Source organism: Paroedura picta, chromosome 13, assembly GCF_049243985.1.
Source record: "Paroedura picta isolate Pp20150507F chromosome 13, Ppicta_v3.0, whole genome shotgun sequence".
NCBI classification, from domain to species: domain Eukaryota; kingdom Metazoa; phylum Chordata; class Lepidosauria; order Squamata; family Gekkonidae; genus Paroedura; species Paroedura picta.
The window spans coordinates 21,889,109-21,908,233 of NC_135381.1; the positions used below are offsets into that span (position 1 = coordinate 21,889,109).

At 43.1% G+C, this 19,125-nt stretch overlaps 1 protein-coding gene across 11 annotated transcripts in view; it reads right to left on the bottom strand.

Annotated features, from left to right (window-relative positions):
* The window catches only part of MAP7D3 (MAP7 domain containing 3), a 46,187-nt gene extending 34,125 nt beyond the window's left edge, over positions 1–12,062 (bottom strand). For 3 of the 11 annotated variants that reach the window (XM_077309036.1, XM_077309032.1, XM_077309030.1), the window contains exons 1-4: positions 11,716–11,998; positions 4,395–4,502; positions 3,476–3,556; positions 766–929 (exon numbers count right to left, since the gene is read on the bottom strand). In XM_077309036.1, coding sequence (XP_077165151.1) covers positions 766–929; positions 3,476–3,556; positions 4,395–4,502; positions 11,716–11,773 — 411 coding nt within the window. In that variant the 5' untranslated portion in view covers positions 11,774–11,998. Of the gene's footprint in view, positions 1–765; positions 930–3,475; positions 3,557–4,394; positions 4,503–11,715 lie in introns of all 11 variants that reach the window. The other 8 variants (XM_077309039.1, XM_077309037.1, XM_077309033.1 and 5 more) reach the window with 5 other exon arrangements.
* Positions 12,063–19,125: the final 7,063 nt, after the last annotated feature.

Below are 19,125 nucleotides of genomic sequence, written 5' to 3' on the forward strand. Positions count from 1 at the left end.
AATATGGCATCTATAGAAGGATCTCAGCGGCATGAATGGGACCCCTGACTGATTTCTCTCACCTACTTTTATTATTCACCTTCTATACAAGAGGAAACATTTCAGATCAGTATATTTCTGTACATTAAACTATTCTCTATAAGGAAACATAGTGTAAAAGGAAAAATGTGGGCATCTAACAGAAGATTATGGTAATTTTCTAAGAGTGTAAGCCCTCAGATGTTTTGTTCACTAACTGAACACGTTTGGGATCCAATTATTTATGACAGTGAAAGCCTGACACCCCACAAGTGAAAAGGGACCAATTAGAAAAGAAAGGAAGAGAAGAATACATTCTACTTCAGTAACTTGAAAGCTGCATGAACATCAGAATAAGCTAAGCAGGGTGAAACATACAAGTGCAGAATATATGACAAGGAACATATGAAAACAGTACTGGGCAGGACAAGGCATAGCATAACAAATTTCTAAGGACTGAAATGGAAGAGCCAGAGAACAAACCATTCAGGAGAAAATGCCAGTGGAGGAAGTAGCAAGGGGAGGGGATCGTACAGAGCTCAGTATTCCAGAAAATAGACTACAGAATTGCAGAGTAGTACTGCATTGTTAAATAGAATAGTCCAGACAGAAAAATAGAGATCACCATTTCTAAAATGCGGCAGCTTCAGAGCAAGACAAAGCAACACAAGGAATGATTAACCATTATTAATGTTGGAAAGGCAGAAGCTATCAGCTTTAACTGGTAGGAAACTAGTGGTGCTGTACCTTCTCTTCCTCAATCTTTTGTTTTCTTTTTTCTTCTACTGCAGCTCTTCTTTGTTGCTCTTTCAGCTTCTGCTCTTTCAGTTTTCTCTGTTTCTCTTCCATTTGCTTTTCATATTGGAGCTTCGCCTTCTTCTCTTTTTCAAGTATTTGTGTTTCTTTGGCAGCTAAGTATATCAACAAAGTAACAGAAGTATTAAGTACCCCTCAAAATTATGGCTTTGTCATACCAGTGTTGACTACTCCAGCTGAAGCCTACTGATTTCAGTGGACTTATACTGGTGTAACTCTGCATAGGATTGCACTCTTAGTAGGCCTTAATACCATGTAGCTTCAATAACAGCCTACAATGCTTTGTACAGCCATTATCTCCTCTGCCCATTTTCAACACTGCTTGAGCCAACCCCCCTCCAAGAACCCAGAGAGGGTGGAAAACCAAGCATCATGCCAATGTGCCCCTCCTGTGTATGACCCTTCAAGCAGGGCTCTAATGTAATCTAACTTAAAAATCAAGTTGTAGGGAGATGGAAGAAGCACACCAGATATGCTTGAAGCAGCTCGGTGAGACTTTCCCTTGCAACTTCCACAAGTGTTTCAGTCCCCAGAACACAGGGAAGAGTAAAGTTTTCTATGCAAAAGAAAATTTCATTCACTGCTTTGCTGAGGAGCAAGATCTTAGGAGTGTCAGACACACTTTTAACTATGTGTTTAAAACATTTCTAGGCTGTTTTCCTGGAACAATATTAGAGGCTCACAAATAAGTAACAAATAAGACATTGGAGATGATGAAGCAGCTCCTATATGAAATATTTTGGCTTTCTAACACAGAAATTCATAATCTAGCAACGAACAAACAAGTAATGCAGGCACCTATTTAACTCTCCAGTGTGCTCATGGTTTGGAGCAATGAAGCTTTGCATATCAGATGTCAAGACATGGCCCAGCCATGATTGCACAAGAACCCCATGTCGATAGTTGATAACATTTATTGTATGTAGCCAAAGACTATTACAAAGCACAACTAAAACAGAAGAATACAAATGCAAATAAAACAATATTTGTCCAGTATTTTACATACATAAAACTGTAAACATGGGCCACTGACTAACAGTAAGATTTTTAAAAATGGTGTATCAAGGTGGAGACTCCTGTACAAATGATTGGCTCAAATCTTCTTGGCCGCCAGAGCAAAAAATGTGAAACATAGTGATTGACATCTGATAACAGATGTCTGCTTGCTTCATGTTCAGCTTTATGCTGAACTAGGACCACCTTCCTTACTGCTTGCCATGTAATCAGAGGGAGAGCTTTGAGGGAAAAACCACAAACCTGAAATTCAAACGCTCAAAAAGAGCTTAACACTTTTTTCTACTTAAAAGTAACCAAATGCTTTTTTGATCTGTGCTGCCCACTGAAAATGGTTCATTTGCAGATAATTTCACAATGGCATCTTTGAGATTATAAAATGCTGAACTCTGAAAGACTGCACATGCCAGCCCCAGACAGAATGCTTCATGACCTTACAGCTGTTCAAAGATCCTCCTACATTCAATTTTGCTGGCTACGATGAATACAGAAGAACCATGCACACAACATATCTATGAAGACCGCCAATCACAAATGAGCATGCTAGGCTCCTCCTCCTCCTATATCTGGAGGAATGCATGTTAGAGGTGGCAGGGTTAGCAGGCTTGCTTCTATCCAACTCCTTATGTATGCTGTCGTATACAAAGATATGTTACAGGTACAACAAATACCCTAAAGCAAGGGTAGTCAACCTGTGGTCCTCCAGATGTTCATGAACTACAATTCCCATGAGCCCCTGCCAGTGAACGCTACCCCTTCCCTAAAGCACTGGTACTCTACATCTCATATCTCATAGTCATATTTACAATTATCAACCCAAAGAGTCACACAACTACTATGTGTCCCATGTATCATCCAAGCACATACAAAATGTAACATGTTAACAATGGAACTACAACCTTTTAAATAACACAGTACCTCTGGACATATAGGGTTATCTCCCCCGACTACTGTTGAATTTGTGCACCTTTTAAGGGAGTACATAGGACAGTAAGCTAGCCATGGAGAAAGGGGAGCAAACGCACCACCATCCCTCTGTGGGAAGCTTACTCTCCCCCTAGGAGCTACCCAGTTGCTTGGATGACAGTGCACAGCAAATAAGTACTGGGGGGAGGGGAATTATAGAACAGGACAGTCCCTTCTAATCCTTGGCACTAGGCCAACATCTCAGAGGGGATCTTAGCTTATTGACCCTCTAGTTTCTCAGGTGGCAGCGGCCATTTCAAGCTGTGAACCACTTACTAATCACAAGCCTCACTAGACAATGGCTCAGCCCACTTTCCTGGAACATGGGTCGATGTCACACTGAGGAGTTCTCAGAAAAGCCACAGATGGCCTGTCGCAGAGCCACAGATGGCTCCTGCACCACTGACTATCAATGTCTTCAAATGTGATGAAAGTTTTTAGAGCCTTTACTACCATACTTCCTCCAAGTTATTAAGATTTTCCAATAGGTAATAATCAGAAACATCTTTTTACTTTATAGTCGGCATTTAACTGTTGTCAGACTGCTCCTGCACATACACATAACAGGGCACAAAACTGGCTTTGCCTTGCACCACAACCATTAGTGTTTCTTTATATTTAAAAATTAGTGTTTCTTTATATTATATTCTATTAATCATACCATGCTGCTTCTCTTGTTCTTCTCTACGCTCCCTGGCTAGTCTTTGCCTCTCTTCTGACCTCAAGATGGAGCCATCAATCACTGTAAAGGATGAAAAAATCAATCTTTTACAAACCTGAGATTTTCAGAGAAACCATCATTAATTCCCAGAAATCAATTTCCACAAACGCTTTCCAAAAACTATGGTCTGTACACACTTGCAAAAATTTATTATAACATGGGAACAGCTATCTATATATAATCTATGAAGTACAAGCTTATTTCTTGGGCCTCCAAAGAAAGGGAGGCATCCAGCATCACCCCCAGATTCCCTGCTGAGGGCAAGATATTGAGCTACACCCCAGCCAAGTCGGGTAAATGCACTTCCTGGCCCACCCCTTTCCTGCTCAGTCACAAGACCTTTAATCTCTTCTGTATAGTCCTTCAAGCGTATTGTTCCCATCTTTTCTTTATTTTGTCCTATTCAGCTAACAGTTCCACTTTGATCTTTCAGCATGACTAACCATGCTTTACATTTCCCTTTGATTTCTTGGATCTTTGTCATTACACCAAACTAATATTCATCAACAAACAAACTTGTGACCAGGAAGAAATCACTATGATTGAGGAGAAAGGGCATGCACTTTCATGTACTGCCGGGTTTGCCATTACATCTGAACTGGCTCATAGTATCTACACTGGGCTGCCCATAAATAATATGCCAAACTTTGTTTAACATCAAAATATACCAATACAATATACCAATATACCAAATATACCAATACAAGCAATCATTTCTAAGGCAGAGAAATTTGCTTTGTGTTCTCTCTCTATTCTACAAGACGAGTAATGAAAGAATTTAAGACAAAACAGGTGCAAAAGAACTACTCAAAAAGATCACATTAATAGTACCCAGCAATATCACAAGCACAGATTTTACCTGGTTTGGTTGCAGTTTTTATAGTTATTGAGGATGAGGATGGGATTGGAACAGGACTAAGAACACTTTGGTTTCTTCTTTCTTCAGCTAATGCTTGGGCTGCAGCAACTGTAAATAATATTTCAAACATAGTTACAACTAAAATAAAACAATTTCAACATTACATACTTTATGGAAGACTTGTTAGTGCCTGATCCTAGTGTGACTCCTCATGCATCTTACCACAATTTCTAAAATTCAACACAAACTTCATTTAACTAGAACTCTCTTCTCCCGCTTTTGCAATTGCCTTCATACTTGTTTACTTGAATTGATTTGGGATGACCAGGGGTGTGGGTTATCTGCTGTGACTCCATGCTGCCTCGTCTCTTTTTTTCATAACCAGAATGGGAGGTGAACGTGGCAGAGAAGTCGCTGCTGCTGTTATTATTTATTTAATTTATATACTGCCCTTACCTCGTGGCTCTGGGCAGTGTACAATGAATATTCACTTCCATACATAAAACATAAATATTAAAAACTGTGAAACAACAGAAAGTCACAGTATTAAAAATCATAACATCTTAGCATCACCAGCTGCATCTGATATAGCCTATCAGAGGACACTATCCATGGAGGATGTCCAGGGAGGCCCGTATGATAAGATCACTTGCCCCAACAAAATGCTTAGTGGACAAGCTTCGTTTTGCAGGCCTTGCAAAACTGGGACAGCTCCGACAGGGCCCTGATCTCCCCCAGGAGCTCATTCAACCAAGTGGTTGAGGCCAGACATCCTTCTTTGGGGACAGGGACTACTAGCTTGTTGGAACTAGCAGAGCACAAGGCTCTTCAGAGGACGTAGATACACTGTGCCCGGACCATAGATCACCTTGAAGATAAGAACTAGCACCTTAAACCTGATCTGGAATTTAATTGGAAGCCAGTGTAGCTGTTGAAGGATGGACTGATATGGGCCCTGTGAGGACCCAGGCAGCTGCATTCTGGGCCAGAGATAAGGGTAGGCCCGCATAGAACAAGTTACAGCCTAGAGGTGACCATTGCAGGGATCACAGTGTCTAGGTGCTCCGGGGCCAGGTAGGGCGCTAGTAGTTTGGTTTGGCATAGATGGAAAATTGCCAGTCACAACAATCTCATGATCTGTGCCTCCATAGTAAAGAAGAAATCCAGAATCACTCCCAAATTACTGGCTTCATAGACAGCTTTAAACTGAACACCATACAGGCAGGATGGACAGAGGCAGGAAAGAACTGGGACAGAGAAGCCCACACAGGAAGCGGAAAAGGAAAAAAGTGAGCCTGCCTCCCTGTAAGGAGAAATTAAAACACCCAAGATGTTTTCCGCCTCTGGGGGAGAAATCACAGTTCTATTGTTTTAACTATGCTACCAGCAAACAGATGTGAACTTCCTTCAATTTTTGTTTTACTTTCTCTAGAGGGGGACCATAAATTAAGTGTAAAGCAAATAAAGGACAGCGGTATCTTGACATGCCACGGGTACCAGCGGGGGCTGGGTCATGCCAGCCCCGGTGCAAAAGCGGAAGAGCCGGGCCTTTCGGCCCGACCCTTCCCTCAACCTACAGTGCCCCAAGAGGGACCCTGCATACCTCTGTCAGCTTTGCGCAATGCCGGGCAGCAGCCCAGTATGGCTGCTGCCATGCATAATGGGTGTGGCTGCTGCCATGCATAATGGGTCAATGTGACAGCATCACATTACCAAACAAAGCTTCTATGTAGAATCTGGAATACTTTTTCTATGGCCATCAGTATTTCCCAATTTATTTAAAACATTTTTATGCCACCTTTTCACCAACTCAGAATCCACAAAGTGGTGAATGTAACATTTCAGAAATTACAAACAGTAGACCAGTAACCATTATTGAAGGTATGCCAGACAAAATAAAGCAGCCTTCACTTGCTAGTGACACAAATAGGAGAAAGAGGGAGGGAAAGGGAGTTTCAAAGTTGTACTGCCATAACCAAGAAGGCATTCTCTTGGGTTGCCACCTGTCTAGCTTCAGATGGTGGAGGAAACCAAAGTAGGGCCTCCCAAGATGACTTGAGTATACAGGTAAGCTCATATGTGAGGAGGAGGTCCTTTATCCAACAGGAGGCCCAGAACCACAAGCATCTCCAAGACAGTGTAAGATATAAGTTATGATGCAATATATTGCTTTATAAAGCAACATTAAGCAGATGACAGATCCCAGTCCAAAGGAGTCTGTGCCATGACATAGATTGTTTACTATGTTATGTTATTTTCTCTGTTTATTATTATTATTACTGCTTCCTTCCTTCATTATAATTGCTGACTTTGGTGTATTGTTCTGTTTACATTATATGTGAACTGCTCTGAGCCTTAGGGGAGGGCAGTATATAAATGTAATAAATAAATAAAATAAATAATTTGGGCATGTGTTTGTTAAAAATCTGTCAAATCTACATCCTGCTTTCCTAGCTGTAACTCCCAGAACTTACACTAATATAAACAGGCCTATAGTCCTCAAGCCTACAATCTTGAGAGAGAGAAAATAAAAGAGACAGACAGATAGACAGGCAGGCAGACAAGACAAGGCCAGTAGAAGGATGTCCATCTGATGGCTGGAATTTATACATGACTCATGACTGGGCCAGGCAGCACTTTCATTGCTTCTAGTTTAAGCACCCTGTGAATAACCCAGCAGATACTATGCTACTTATTTCTTTGGAAAGGATGCTCAACCTCTGTAATGGATTTTAAATGCACATTGCATAAGCATGGGAAACTCAACTGCCAAAGTGCAATATATGGACAGTAATTCAACATTATCATTCAGAGTAATGTATGGCATCAACCCTTGAACTGGCTTCCTTAACCCCATGTATACACACAACAAACCCATCCCTCTACCTCCTCCAGTGCTATGAAGTGTGGTTATTCTAGACACCTCCGCTCACAAGTGCTGCTCCTCATTATGGCATGGAAGGGATTTGCAGCAACATGGCAAAACTCTATAGACAATTCTATACCTGGCATACATTATCTATCAATCCTCAGTAACAAAGGATTACTACAAATTAGGTTGGTTTAGAATTGTTCCCTTCACTCACTTTTGTTTCGCTCTGTCAAGAAAACACACTTTGGGGGAAAAAAGACAATGGCATGCATGGAAACCATAAGACTTGGTATGCTTTATGTTATGCATGTAAACAATTCTACATTAAAACAGATATTCTCCTTCCCTACCCTCAACACAGGGAAGCGGACTAGCTTCTTTTTTTTCCTCTTCCTCCCTCCTCTATCATGTGAGGAAAGTTTCCTCCCTTCCAGTAAAAGATGTTCTCTTTTATGTATTGTTTAATATTCAAGTTTGCAGGCATACCATTGTTGAATACCTCACAGTCCATCACCACCATCCTTTAACAATAGGACATAGTACAGCAAATCACAACAGATTCCAGTCAAACTCTTAAATCACAACTAGCAACCCTTCTCTAAAGAGAAAACAATGCCTCTATTATGTGGAAGTGGAAAAATCATGGCTACTGCATTTCAATCGCGCATCAGGAGGCCTAATGAATTATTTTTTTATTTACAAATTTTTTATCCTGCCTTTCAGCCCCCATCAGGGCCACCAAGACACTAACGGGCTAGAAGGAGATGATCACTGAAGGAATGACAGACAAAACAATAAAAATTCTTCATTCACTGGCAGAAGACGGAAACAGAAAGGGACAGACAAGTCGCCCTTGGGCAAGATTTCAAGAGTTTTGGAGAGCTCTCTCTCTCGCATTGCTACCCAACTGATCTCAGAAGGTGGAGGTATCCAAAAGAGGGACAGGGAAGATGACCATGGTGGTTCACTTTTCAGTTTTCATATTCAGTTTTCTAAGAGCAGTCTACTGCTACATACTCCTGGTATTTACTTGCTGTAGGAAGATCCAGCATTAGTTCGAAGCATTCCAATTGAACCAGTGTACATAATTCACAGCAATAAATTACTTCAGTTGTGCCAAAGAAAATTTGGTGGACAAAATACTTTTCTTTACAACAGAGCCCTTCACATTTGGAAGATAATGTAATGGATTTGTAAAGAGTTGGCAATAATAAATTTAGCCAGATTAATGTGAATTAAACACAAAAATTATGGAATAGAAACAGATGGTTGTACTACCTAGAGACAGGCAACATTTTCTGTATTACTCAAACAAGAAATTGAATGCACAAGTAACCATCTTTTACAGCAGCCTACACACAATTTCTGGAATCACAGCAATAAGACCCCCTTATGTGTCTAAATATAGTTGTTGTCTTACCATACCTTTTTTCATAAATCAAAAGCCAAGACAGCATTTCCCACTCTGCCCCATTAGGAAATTAGGGTTCTTGAGAGATGTAACCTTGCAGAATTCTCTGATTTATAACAATTTAATCTATCTGACTCAGAGCTCCTAATCACTACACCAAGCTGGCTCTCTCAAAAATTGCTAAGTCAAAAATGGCCAGACCTGGTTAGTTGGAAGCAGTTATACCTGATCCCTTTAAAAATGGCAATTGTAATAAATATATTCTAATACCACCATCATTACTCTTTAGTGGACTACATTGCTTTAAATCAATTCACTGATTACAGTAACTCATATTCAAGACATTTAATGCAGACCACTACAATAATTTCTATTAAAACAGCAAATTATTTTCGGTCATGCAAAGTTTTACCTGTAAATATGCCACACACCTGAGAGAGACTAGCTAATGTGCTGATCTGATTTGGAATGTCAGACCCCAGGGTTTCATGGCTAAGAGATTTGAACTTAGGTCTTATTGGTCGTAATCTAACAATCGAACAAATTCACGAACAAATTCACTGTTGTGAGAGTGCTGGACCTAGGAGCCGCAGGCTCAAATCGCCTCATTGTCATGAAACTCACCCACAATAGAAAATGCAACAACATAACAAACACATTAAAGTGTTGTCTGCAACCACACAGCAGCTGTGGGAAACGGTCTCTGTATAAAAAGGAGCCTGAATGGGTTCAGAATGTTGTTGAGGGGAAAGGAATGGCATCTGCCTCACATCCACGGAGTCTTTCTTGAACAAAAACCATGTGGCAAGACATCATTGGTTTTTCTGCTCTACATGGAGTATCTGTGCACATGGAGCAGAAAAGTTGGTGAAATAACTCCTTGCTGTGCTTGCACTTGAGAAAGCTGCTTGGGAGAGGATGCAGGAACTCTATCTCCCCCCGCAGTACTGTTCCAAGTCCATTTGGGCTCTCCTTTCAAAAGAGAAGGGGGCCCATAGCAGAGAAGTGATGTCTGATCTTTCACAGCCACTGCAACATAAACACCAAAAAAGTAATTCTATGTGCTTTCTGTTCAAAGCCCCTTTATCAGCTGTCACAGGAACCAGCGGTGGAGCAAAAAAAAGATGGCCTGTGTTTCCTGCTCCTAGCCTCCTACAACAGCTGGCTATCAAGGAAAAAGGCTTGAAGCAGAAAGTACAACCAGGTGTTAACTGCACCAGTGGTGCTGCACTGGGTTGCCGCCGGAGGGTTGTGATGGGGCAGTTTGTCCTTCTGCTTCCTGTATCTCCATGGGGGACCAGTTTCAGTGGCACACCCTGTCCGCCCTGGATTTCTGCCTCTGGTCAAGGCAGCTAGGATGGAAAGGTCCCGCTGTGTGGGGCGGGGGATGCTTCCTCTCCATTAGGGCTGCTGTAGCAATACCCGATATTTTTTGTCTTTCCAGGATGCCGTAGTTGGGGGAGGAGCTGGGCCTAGATGGCCCAACTCTTCCCCTGCCACACGGGCCTGCCCCAACTGGGGTCCTGTTGCTGCCTGGGGCAAAAAAGGAAACATGGATCTATCTATGTTCCCTTGCCACGAGGCAACAATCTGGTCAAGCTATTGTGGTTGAGTGGTATAACAAAATTGTAGTTCTGAAAAGTCATTTATTATTCTAACTATATGAACAATTCAGGGATCATGAATAAAATGGAGCCTTTAATTTCATACAGGACAGGAAGAATATTTCAATATTCACTTGTAATGCTATGTTTAAAGAGAAGAACTTGGCTTCAGTGACAGGCTTGGAGGAAAGTTAAATTTGAACTGCACACCAAACCCTTCTCCTGTCCTAAGCTCATTCTGTTTGCTTTGTCAAGAAACTACCAAAGTATCATCAATAACCTGATCAGAAAGTAGATTTAGATAGGTATTACTTTTCCTTAACTAAAATAGCTGAGTTCTTCTCATGCAATGTAATTTTAAATATCAAATGAAGAAAGCAAGTCAATGAAACACCAGCAAGTCAGTGGACAGCCTGTCAGGAAACCATAACAGGGGGTCCACATTGGCATAAAAACTGGAAGCACTATTAGTAACTAAGCCCCAGCACAAAGCTGTTTTTCTAAGGAAACCAGACCTTAGAGGTTGGAAGCACAGACTTGTGATCTGCAGATTAAGGGGGGGGGGGGCAGGTGTGTGGTACTGTCATTTAGCGTCCCACTCTAACTGCAGCAGAGAGGGAAACCAGCAGGAAACCCAGCCTTGACATTACATACACACACAGAAACTGAAATTGTCAAGCCAGTCTCAAAATCCATGGAGAGACAAGAAAAATGCACTTATAAACTGGGCCTAGTTACTTTTGTTCAAGATGAAAAAGAGTTTTTTATGCAAAATACTCATTTCAAATGAAAGAAAACATTGCAAGCAAGGAAGATTTGGGAAAGGAAAGTGAAGGGGTACATGAATCAAGAACGGGGTGGGGGGGGAAGGAGGGATGAAATAATAGGGACATACAAAAATGCTGACAACGTGGATGAACCTGAGGCAGGAATCATAAGAAAACTGGGCAGGAAAAAAAAAAGGCAAACCACAATTTAAATAAGGAAATCACAAAAGGGAAATGTCGGAAGCAAGCCGTTTTCTTTCTTTCTTTCTTTCTTTTTTGCGGCGCGGGGGTGGCGGGGGGGGGGAAGGAGGTATTATGGAAAGGGCACCAAAATTGAGTATAAACAGCGGATTAGGATAAAACCAGACTGGGGAATCCACTCACGACAAGAACTGGACGCAGAAGGGAAAAGTGGGGAACCCAAATTAATATAACCGGAAAAGTGGACGGATGAGGTGGAGTGCTTTAACAGGGAAGAACTTTAGGCAAAAAAAGGGGGGCGGATAAGAAGGAGGGAATAAAAACTTTAACTCCAGAGAATGGCGTGTGTGTTTGTGTGTGTGTGTGTCGGGGGTGCCGTGCCCTTGCCCCGAGAGGCCGGGAGACGTGACAGGGAAGTGCCCAGCCCAGAGGTCCGTTTCTCTCCCGCCCCTTCTCGGTCTCTCACCCATCTGTTCCCGCAGCCCCTTCAGGGACGGAGTCGAGGCACTGCCGGTCTCCGCCATCTTCGGCCGCCTGACGGGGGGGGGGGAGGAAGAGGAAGCCTCCCTCCCCTCACGCCGTCACTCCCCTCCCGCCGCCGAAATCGCCCCACTCACAGCTGGCGGCCAAGAAATACCGCACCGAGCGGGAGAGAACACCTGACTGGTCGAGACTTATTGCGCATGCTCTGTATTGGCTGAGCCTCTCTCGCGCGCGCTCTCTCTCCTCCCCCCCCTTCCTCTGTACAGCGCCGCCTCGAGGAAAAGGGAGGCCGACAGAACACGGGCGGACGAGTCGCGCCGTGTTGCGCATGCTCGCAACTGCCGGTCGTCGCTGCGTCTCCTCGCCCTCTCTCAGCGGTCTCGCAGAGAGTTGCGCACGCGCAGCCTGCAGCGCCGCCTCAAGGAACAGGGAGGCGAGGGAGACTGAGCGGAGACGCGCCTTCCCCTCTAGCTCGCGCACGCCCTTCTTGGAAGCGCGCGATTTCCTCTTTCTCTCCCCTCCCTCGGGGCGCGGCAAATGCGTTGCCTCAGGTCCCGCCCACTCCAACCGGTTCTTCAGATCTGTGCTGCCTCAAGTCGGCAAACTGGGCATGTGCCAAGTTGGCTGAAAGTGGCGTCTCGTAGCCCAACTCTCCCTTGTATTTGGTCTGGTATAAACCACATCGTTCAGCTCCCAAGCACAACACTAGACTGGAGCCTCCTTCATAGTTTCCTTGTGTCATCTTAATTCGCATTGGGGTTCTTGTGTGAGAAAGACATAGGCGACCATACACAGCCTACCCCAGAGGTAGTCAAACTGTGGCCCTCCAGATGTCCATAGACTACAATTCCCATGAGCCCCTGCCAGCTGGTAGGGGCTCATGGGAATTGTAGTCCATGGACATCTGGAGGGCCACAGTTTGACCACCCCTGGCCTACCATAATCCACTTTATAGGTTTATTGTTCTGAGGATGAAAGTAAAAGAAAAGTTTACAAACGTGAGATTAGAAGATCAGGCTGGGCAAATAGACCCCAAAGTCTTTGCCCTGGTTGGATCCAACTAGGATCAATGTCTTGTGCTGGTTACAGTATTGGATTAGGAGCATGGACACCCAGATTTGAAATGCCACTCTGCCATGGAAACAGGGGGCTGATGGGGCTGGACATTTCCCACTATTACAACTGATCTCCAGGCAACAGAGATTAGTTCCCCTAGAGAAAATGGCTGCTCTGGAAGGTGGACTTAATGGCTTTAATAGTAGTTAAAGCAACTTTAAAAATAGGCAGGAAGGACCCCCCCCCCCCTCGCAGTGCCTGTTGCAGCAAGGCAGGAGCTGGAGTTAGGTCTGCCACCATCCCAAGAGCTATTGTAGGCCCATCACTGTGTACCCCGTGCCATGTGGGTCAGATGGGAGGGCTTGGGGGGAGGTGATACCCAGGCAGCATGGCCTCTCACATAGGGAAGAAGCAGGCAGGCAGATGGCACAAAGGTAAAGTGACCAGAATTAAGGGAACTTAAGGCAGGATTGACTCTGGAGTCTGACTTATTTCCCAGCATATCCAAGAGTGGATTTTCTCAGCTTCATCAGAGAAATGTGAGCTCCGGCCACTCTTTTCTGGGTGTAGATCGCCTGCCTATTTCGGTTTTTTCCCTCCCCATGCACTGCAGCTGCACCTTCAGCATTGACATGCTCAGGTTCCTGCTGATTGGTTGATATGTGACAGGAGCAGCCCCTTTGAGGTACTGTTCTTCCATTTCAGTTCTGGCTTGATTGTGTCCTGCTGTACACCAACCAATCAGCAAAAATCAATCAACAGCTCAAAAGGGGGGGGGGAATCAGCCATCCAATTTTTCTAATTAGTTTGCAAAGTTAAACTTTGCCATTTGGAGGAGAAAGTTCAAAAAAGGAAATAGGTGCAGAATGCAGGGACATATGTTAACAGGATGTGGATTAATTACAAGCATGCATACTGTTTCCCACACTGGTCTGGTCACTCTGCACATGCACCTTAGAACCTGTATATCTGCAATGCTCAAGAAGTATTTAGAAGATATAGCAGTGTGGAAAGAGTTTCAAGAAAATAATAAGTGAAAGGTTGTAGTAAGGAACAGTCTGTTGCAGCTAGGATTACCTGGTGTCCACGAAGGGCAGACAAACTCCTATTAATTGTTACTGATGCCCACTGAAGTTTATCTGCTTGTTGAGCTGAAGCAGGCAGGTAAAATTGGGAGTGGGGGCCGCGGTCTTCAAAGGTGCATGATGACCTAGAATTGCCATGGCGTAATGCTCTAGCAGTCACTCAGAAACAACATAGAATTTGGGGGGAAGTGCTCAGGCATTGCCTCAGTGTGACCCAGAAGTGATGTTATCACATGGCAACAAAGATCACTTCCCCCCACAGTAAACACCCTACTCTCCCTCCCCTCCATGTCCCTCCAGGAAACCATAGTTGCAGCCCAAACAGGAGTCTTTTGGCACCCTAAAGTTTAACAGATTAATTGTAGCAGACACTTTCATGGATGACAGCCCAGTTCTAGGATTGCCACCATTCCCTGTCCCTTAAATAGAGGCTTAGTCTGTGGAAGTGGACAGTCAAAACTTTCGGGGCATGGAGTAAATGACATTCCATTAAGTCTCAGTGTAATGAACTGGACATTTTTTCTTTGGGCCTGATGCAACCTTACCTACTTAGCCAGTGACCAAATGCATGTGACAACATGAGCTTGGGTGTACAAAAGCTTCTTCCCCAAAAACTGCCAAGCAGCAGCTGAAGGGGACTGAAGGATGCAAAGCCAGCAGGGACTTGGTAGGAAATGCTCCCAGTGGTTTGCACGGCAGGACTGTGGCTCTGCTGTATTCCGGCACACAAAGATGGCCCATTGCTAAAAGACGCCAGTGTTTGTCTTGTTTGCCTGCTGAAAAGAAGAGCCTTTGTCAGCCTGCCTCATAGAATGATTCTGTTTTTGACTGACAAATAGATCCCTTTGTGCCTTCTTCCAAGACACCATATGCAAGGATCTGAGCAGCAATGACAGTGGTAATGAGGCGTCATTCTCTTCTAGCCTCCCCACTTCCACCTCCCACCCCAAAGCATGCATCAGAATAACAGCTGCAGGGCTTGCTTCTGACTTGGTTTGTGCCTCCTAGCAAGGAGAAGAATTCTAGTAGTCCACACGTTGAAGGTGTCGTGAATGTCGTTAGCTGCCAAATTACTAAAATGATAACAACCCCCAAATCCATGGAGTAGGGAGGGGATTTCAACCTTGACACTGTTTGCTAGTTGTTTGCTAGACTTCATAGTTCTTGGTAATATTAGCCAGGACTTAAAGAACTATGCAATTAATTTTGTGTGCCCAAAGGGCTCTGGGAATGAATTTCTGGGTTTGCAGGCCACACTAAACCATATGCCAAGCTTCTTTTTATGCAGCCTCGCACTCATGCCCGAATTCTTGGGCACACCTACATTAACTCATTGGACTCCTGCTTCTAAATGATGCCTTTTTTGGTACACTGGATGCCAAGGACATATCAAGACTCAGACAAAAATGGCAAGTTTATTGTCTAGTCTAGAAATGTATTACATTTTACCCCTTGGCAGTTTTAGTCCAGGGCTTCCCAACCTTTTCAAGCCTGCAGACACCTTTGGAATTCTGACACAGCATGGTGGGCACAGCAACAAAATGGCTGCTGCAAGAGGCGGAGCCATCTACAAAACGATTATCTCAATTTAACTTCCACATCGCAGTGTAGCTCTTTGTGCTGTGGTGGCATCTGCTGCCAAACCAACAACAACAACAAAAAGATCTGCACAGCCAATAAAATCCCCAGTAGTTAATTAGAAGCCTGATAAGATCTCTGAAAGCAGACAGCAAGGGAGACACCTTTACTTACGGGTCCAAAAGTAACAACATTCTTCCAACGCCTGAAGCTGCCAGCAAGGCAAAATGCCAAAAAACAAAAGCGTGGAGTGTAATCAGCCTAATTAAAGTCTGAGCTCCAACACCTTCCCAGATGGCAAGCCAGAGACCAATACACTAGTCCTACCTGGCCCCTCCCACTTTCTAAAACACTCAGTGGGTACCATAAAAGATATTTGCAGGGACCATGGTGCCTGCAGGCACTATGTTTTAATCTATGGTTTGCGTGATTGTAAGACCATCTCATGTTGTCCTTTGGGAGGTATAAATAATAAGTGGAAGTTAAAGTGCTCTTCCCCTCTCTCCCTTCCTGCCAACTTTTCCCAAAAGAACATTCAGCTTCCCAGGCTGACCATCAGTTTGAAAAAGGGATGCAAGGATCAGGGGGGTTCCCTGCTGTTTTATCAAATTGATGCTTTGCTGGGAAGCATTAGAAGTGTCCATTGAGTGTGTCAGATTCTAGCTTAAACATCACATCCCAAACAAACTACCATTGTCAGATGTAACAATCTGTGTTCATGACAAAGATGGAGTGAAACCTCACTTATATGTTGGTAGAAATCTCTACTGTCAGAGGGCGTCTTGGTTCTGCTGTTTTTGCGATTGGAATGAACTACATATTTTACTATTAGTGGTAGTGATGTTGATCATGTGAATCAATGTGTACACACACACATGCACGCACAAAACACTGATGAGAAATCAACTGAATTATATTGAATGTTTTCTAGTCTTGATAATCGTTTGCTTCTGATAACCTCTTGAAGGCCTTTTACTAATGTTGGCTGATCTGTCTTCTGTCAGAAAGCAAGAGGAGAATTTTTCCTTTAGAAGGATGCCAGAGATTCTTCGGAAATGTTCAATTTGCTATGCAATTCATCTTGCTTCATGTCTGTCTGGCCCTGGATCAAAGCAATTAATAGGCCTTTATCCAAGCTTGATCTTCTGCAAGGCGTGAATAAGAATGTGCTAATGTTTGATGTAAATATATTTTAATGTATGCTCTCTTTCTTCCTCCAATCCCTATTTATTATTCCTGGTGTTCCTTGAGCATGGTCTTTGAAGTTCTCTATGTAGAATAATTCTGATCTGTGCCTATTCCTTCAGCCCTCCACCATCCATTCCAATGTGTCCCTAAGAGGCAGGGGTTAATTGATAGAAGAATGACCATTGTTTGGCCACTTAATTTCTTTTCAGTACTCAGAAATCAGCCTTGCAACATGACTGTATGATATAAAATAAGGACTGAACATGTGCAGAGTTAGGATTCTGCAGATCACCACAGATTGGGAGTGAGCAGGGGACATTTAATTAGACTTAAATCCCAGCAACTCTTTCACCCCCAGAAATCAGCACTAACTGGATTACTGCCCATAATGCAGAGATTTCTGATCATCCAGTCCAGCTCATAGCGTGCAGCAGGAAGAACAGGATCACAGGAACGTTGGTTGTCTGCTTGCAAAACAAATTGTGAAATAACAAATAATTATTTCTTAATTAGAATGATAAAGCATTGATTGAAGTAATTAAAAAAAAAGAAAATGAGTTAACAGACATGAAAAGAATCTGAAGACCAAATTAGGGAAAGGAGTCGGGGAAAGCAACATTCTAGCGCCATCTACATCGTAAGACTATTACTGACTCTTCCGTTCTATAATAACTTGGCACCAAATGGCTTAGTAATGCAGTTATCAAGATGCTCTTGAGCTGAGGCCCTGCAAGTCCTTCCCTTTTGGAAGTGAGACAGAGTGGACTAGTAGGAGCAAGGTCTTTTCAGTGATGCCACCCCAACTCCACAATGCCCTACCTCAAGATATGGACTTGTTTCTAGCAATGGGTAAAAACCAATTTGTTCCCCCCCCCCAGGATTTTAGGTGAAGGTTTTTTGTTTTTTTAAAAATTGCCTTCAGATGCAGAATATTTTAAATGCTTATAGCCTGCTTGTCTCCTAATCCATAGGACTCAAAGCAGTACATATCAAATTTTAAAACAAATACAACCTCACATCAACACAAAAAAGAAAAAGAAGCAAACCACAGCTTTTATTTAATGGGCCATGAAACGCTGTCAGAAAAGCTCCATCTCCAAAACCTTTGCAAGGCCAGGGCTTCGTGGGGCCTGGGGGGGGGGGCAACAATGGGAGGGATTCCAGAGTTCTGGCCTTGTCAGACTTACATGACAGGGAATATATAGCAAAAATCAGATGCGTGTCGCAACCAAATACAGCCAATGATAATCCTTTGTCAAAACAGCCAATCAATCCCCAAGAATTCAGTGAATTCTTGGGGATTGATTGAAAGAGAAACCAAAATGTTGCTATTAGAGATCAAAGGCTATCACCTCCTCATATGTTGCTTGCTCCATACAGCTGTGGGACATTCCTCCCAGGGAATTGCTGGTCACTTCCCAAAGCCAGGGAGTCAAACTCAAAATTCCATTACAATGCCATATCTTACAGTCACATTATCACAAACAAAATATATAGTGAGGAATATGGATACACGAGTTGAACAAGGTTAGCATGAATTTAAAAAGCCTTTGTCTCTTTTTTTATTCATTCTAACCTTGTTAAAAGGCTTTTTAAATTGTTTCTCCTTGTGGTTTTGTAAACTACAACTGAATTCCACAGGATTGATTGGCTGTTTTGACAAAGGATTATCATTGGCTGTATTTGGTTGTGTGACACAGTCTACTGATGGAACAGAATTGATTTTTGCTATATATTCCCTGTCATGTAAGAAGTTCATAGTCTGAGGAAGAGTTCTTGCACTCGAAAGCTCATGCCTTGAATAAATCTTTGTTGGTCTTAAAGGTGCTACTGGACTCTGATTTTATTGTGCTACTTCAGACCAACACGGCTACCCATTTGAATCAACACAGATAGAAAAGAGTTAGAATTGCAGACAATACCTTGGTCTGGTTTCTTTGCCAGTAGGACAAAACTGGAGATTGTCTGAAGCCAGCTTCCTCTTCAGAGTATTGTGCAGTGTTTCAGTGAGGTGGTGTGTGACCAAATGTTTTCAGAATATTTTAAGAATATTTTTTTCGGAATTCTTTTTCAAAATGGCAGCTTCTCTCTTGTTGAGCACTTAAGCAAGATTTGGATGTTATGGGTACCCACTAGTTTCGTCTTGGCCCAAGATAAGATGCACAGCTACAGTTCCAGAAAAGAAACCAAAACTGTGGGAATAGTTCCCACCGAGACCAAAGATGCTATGTTAATTTGCCTCTCTCCCCTTCTCTCTCCAAACTGCTCTCTCTCTCTCCACCCCTCTGTCTATGTGTGTGTGTGTGAGAGAGAGAGAGAGAGAGAAAAGATTTAGCAAGTCAAAGAGGAAGCAATTCAGGATGACTGCAAGGGTTGGTTAAGAAAGGAAATGAGTCATGGATTTGGCCTGCAGAGGAAACTCTCTTTTTGCAGAAAAGTTGTAGCAGTGAGAGGGAAATACCCTTTTTATGTTTCTCAGGGCACAG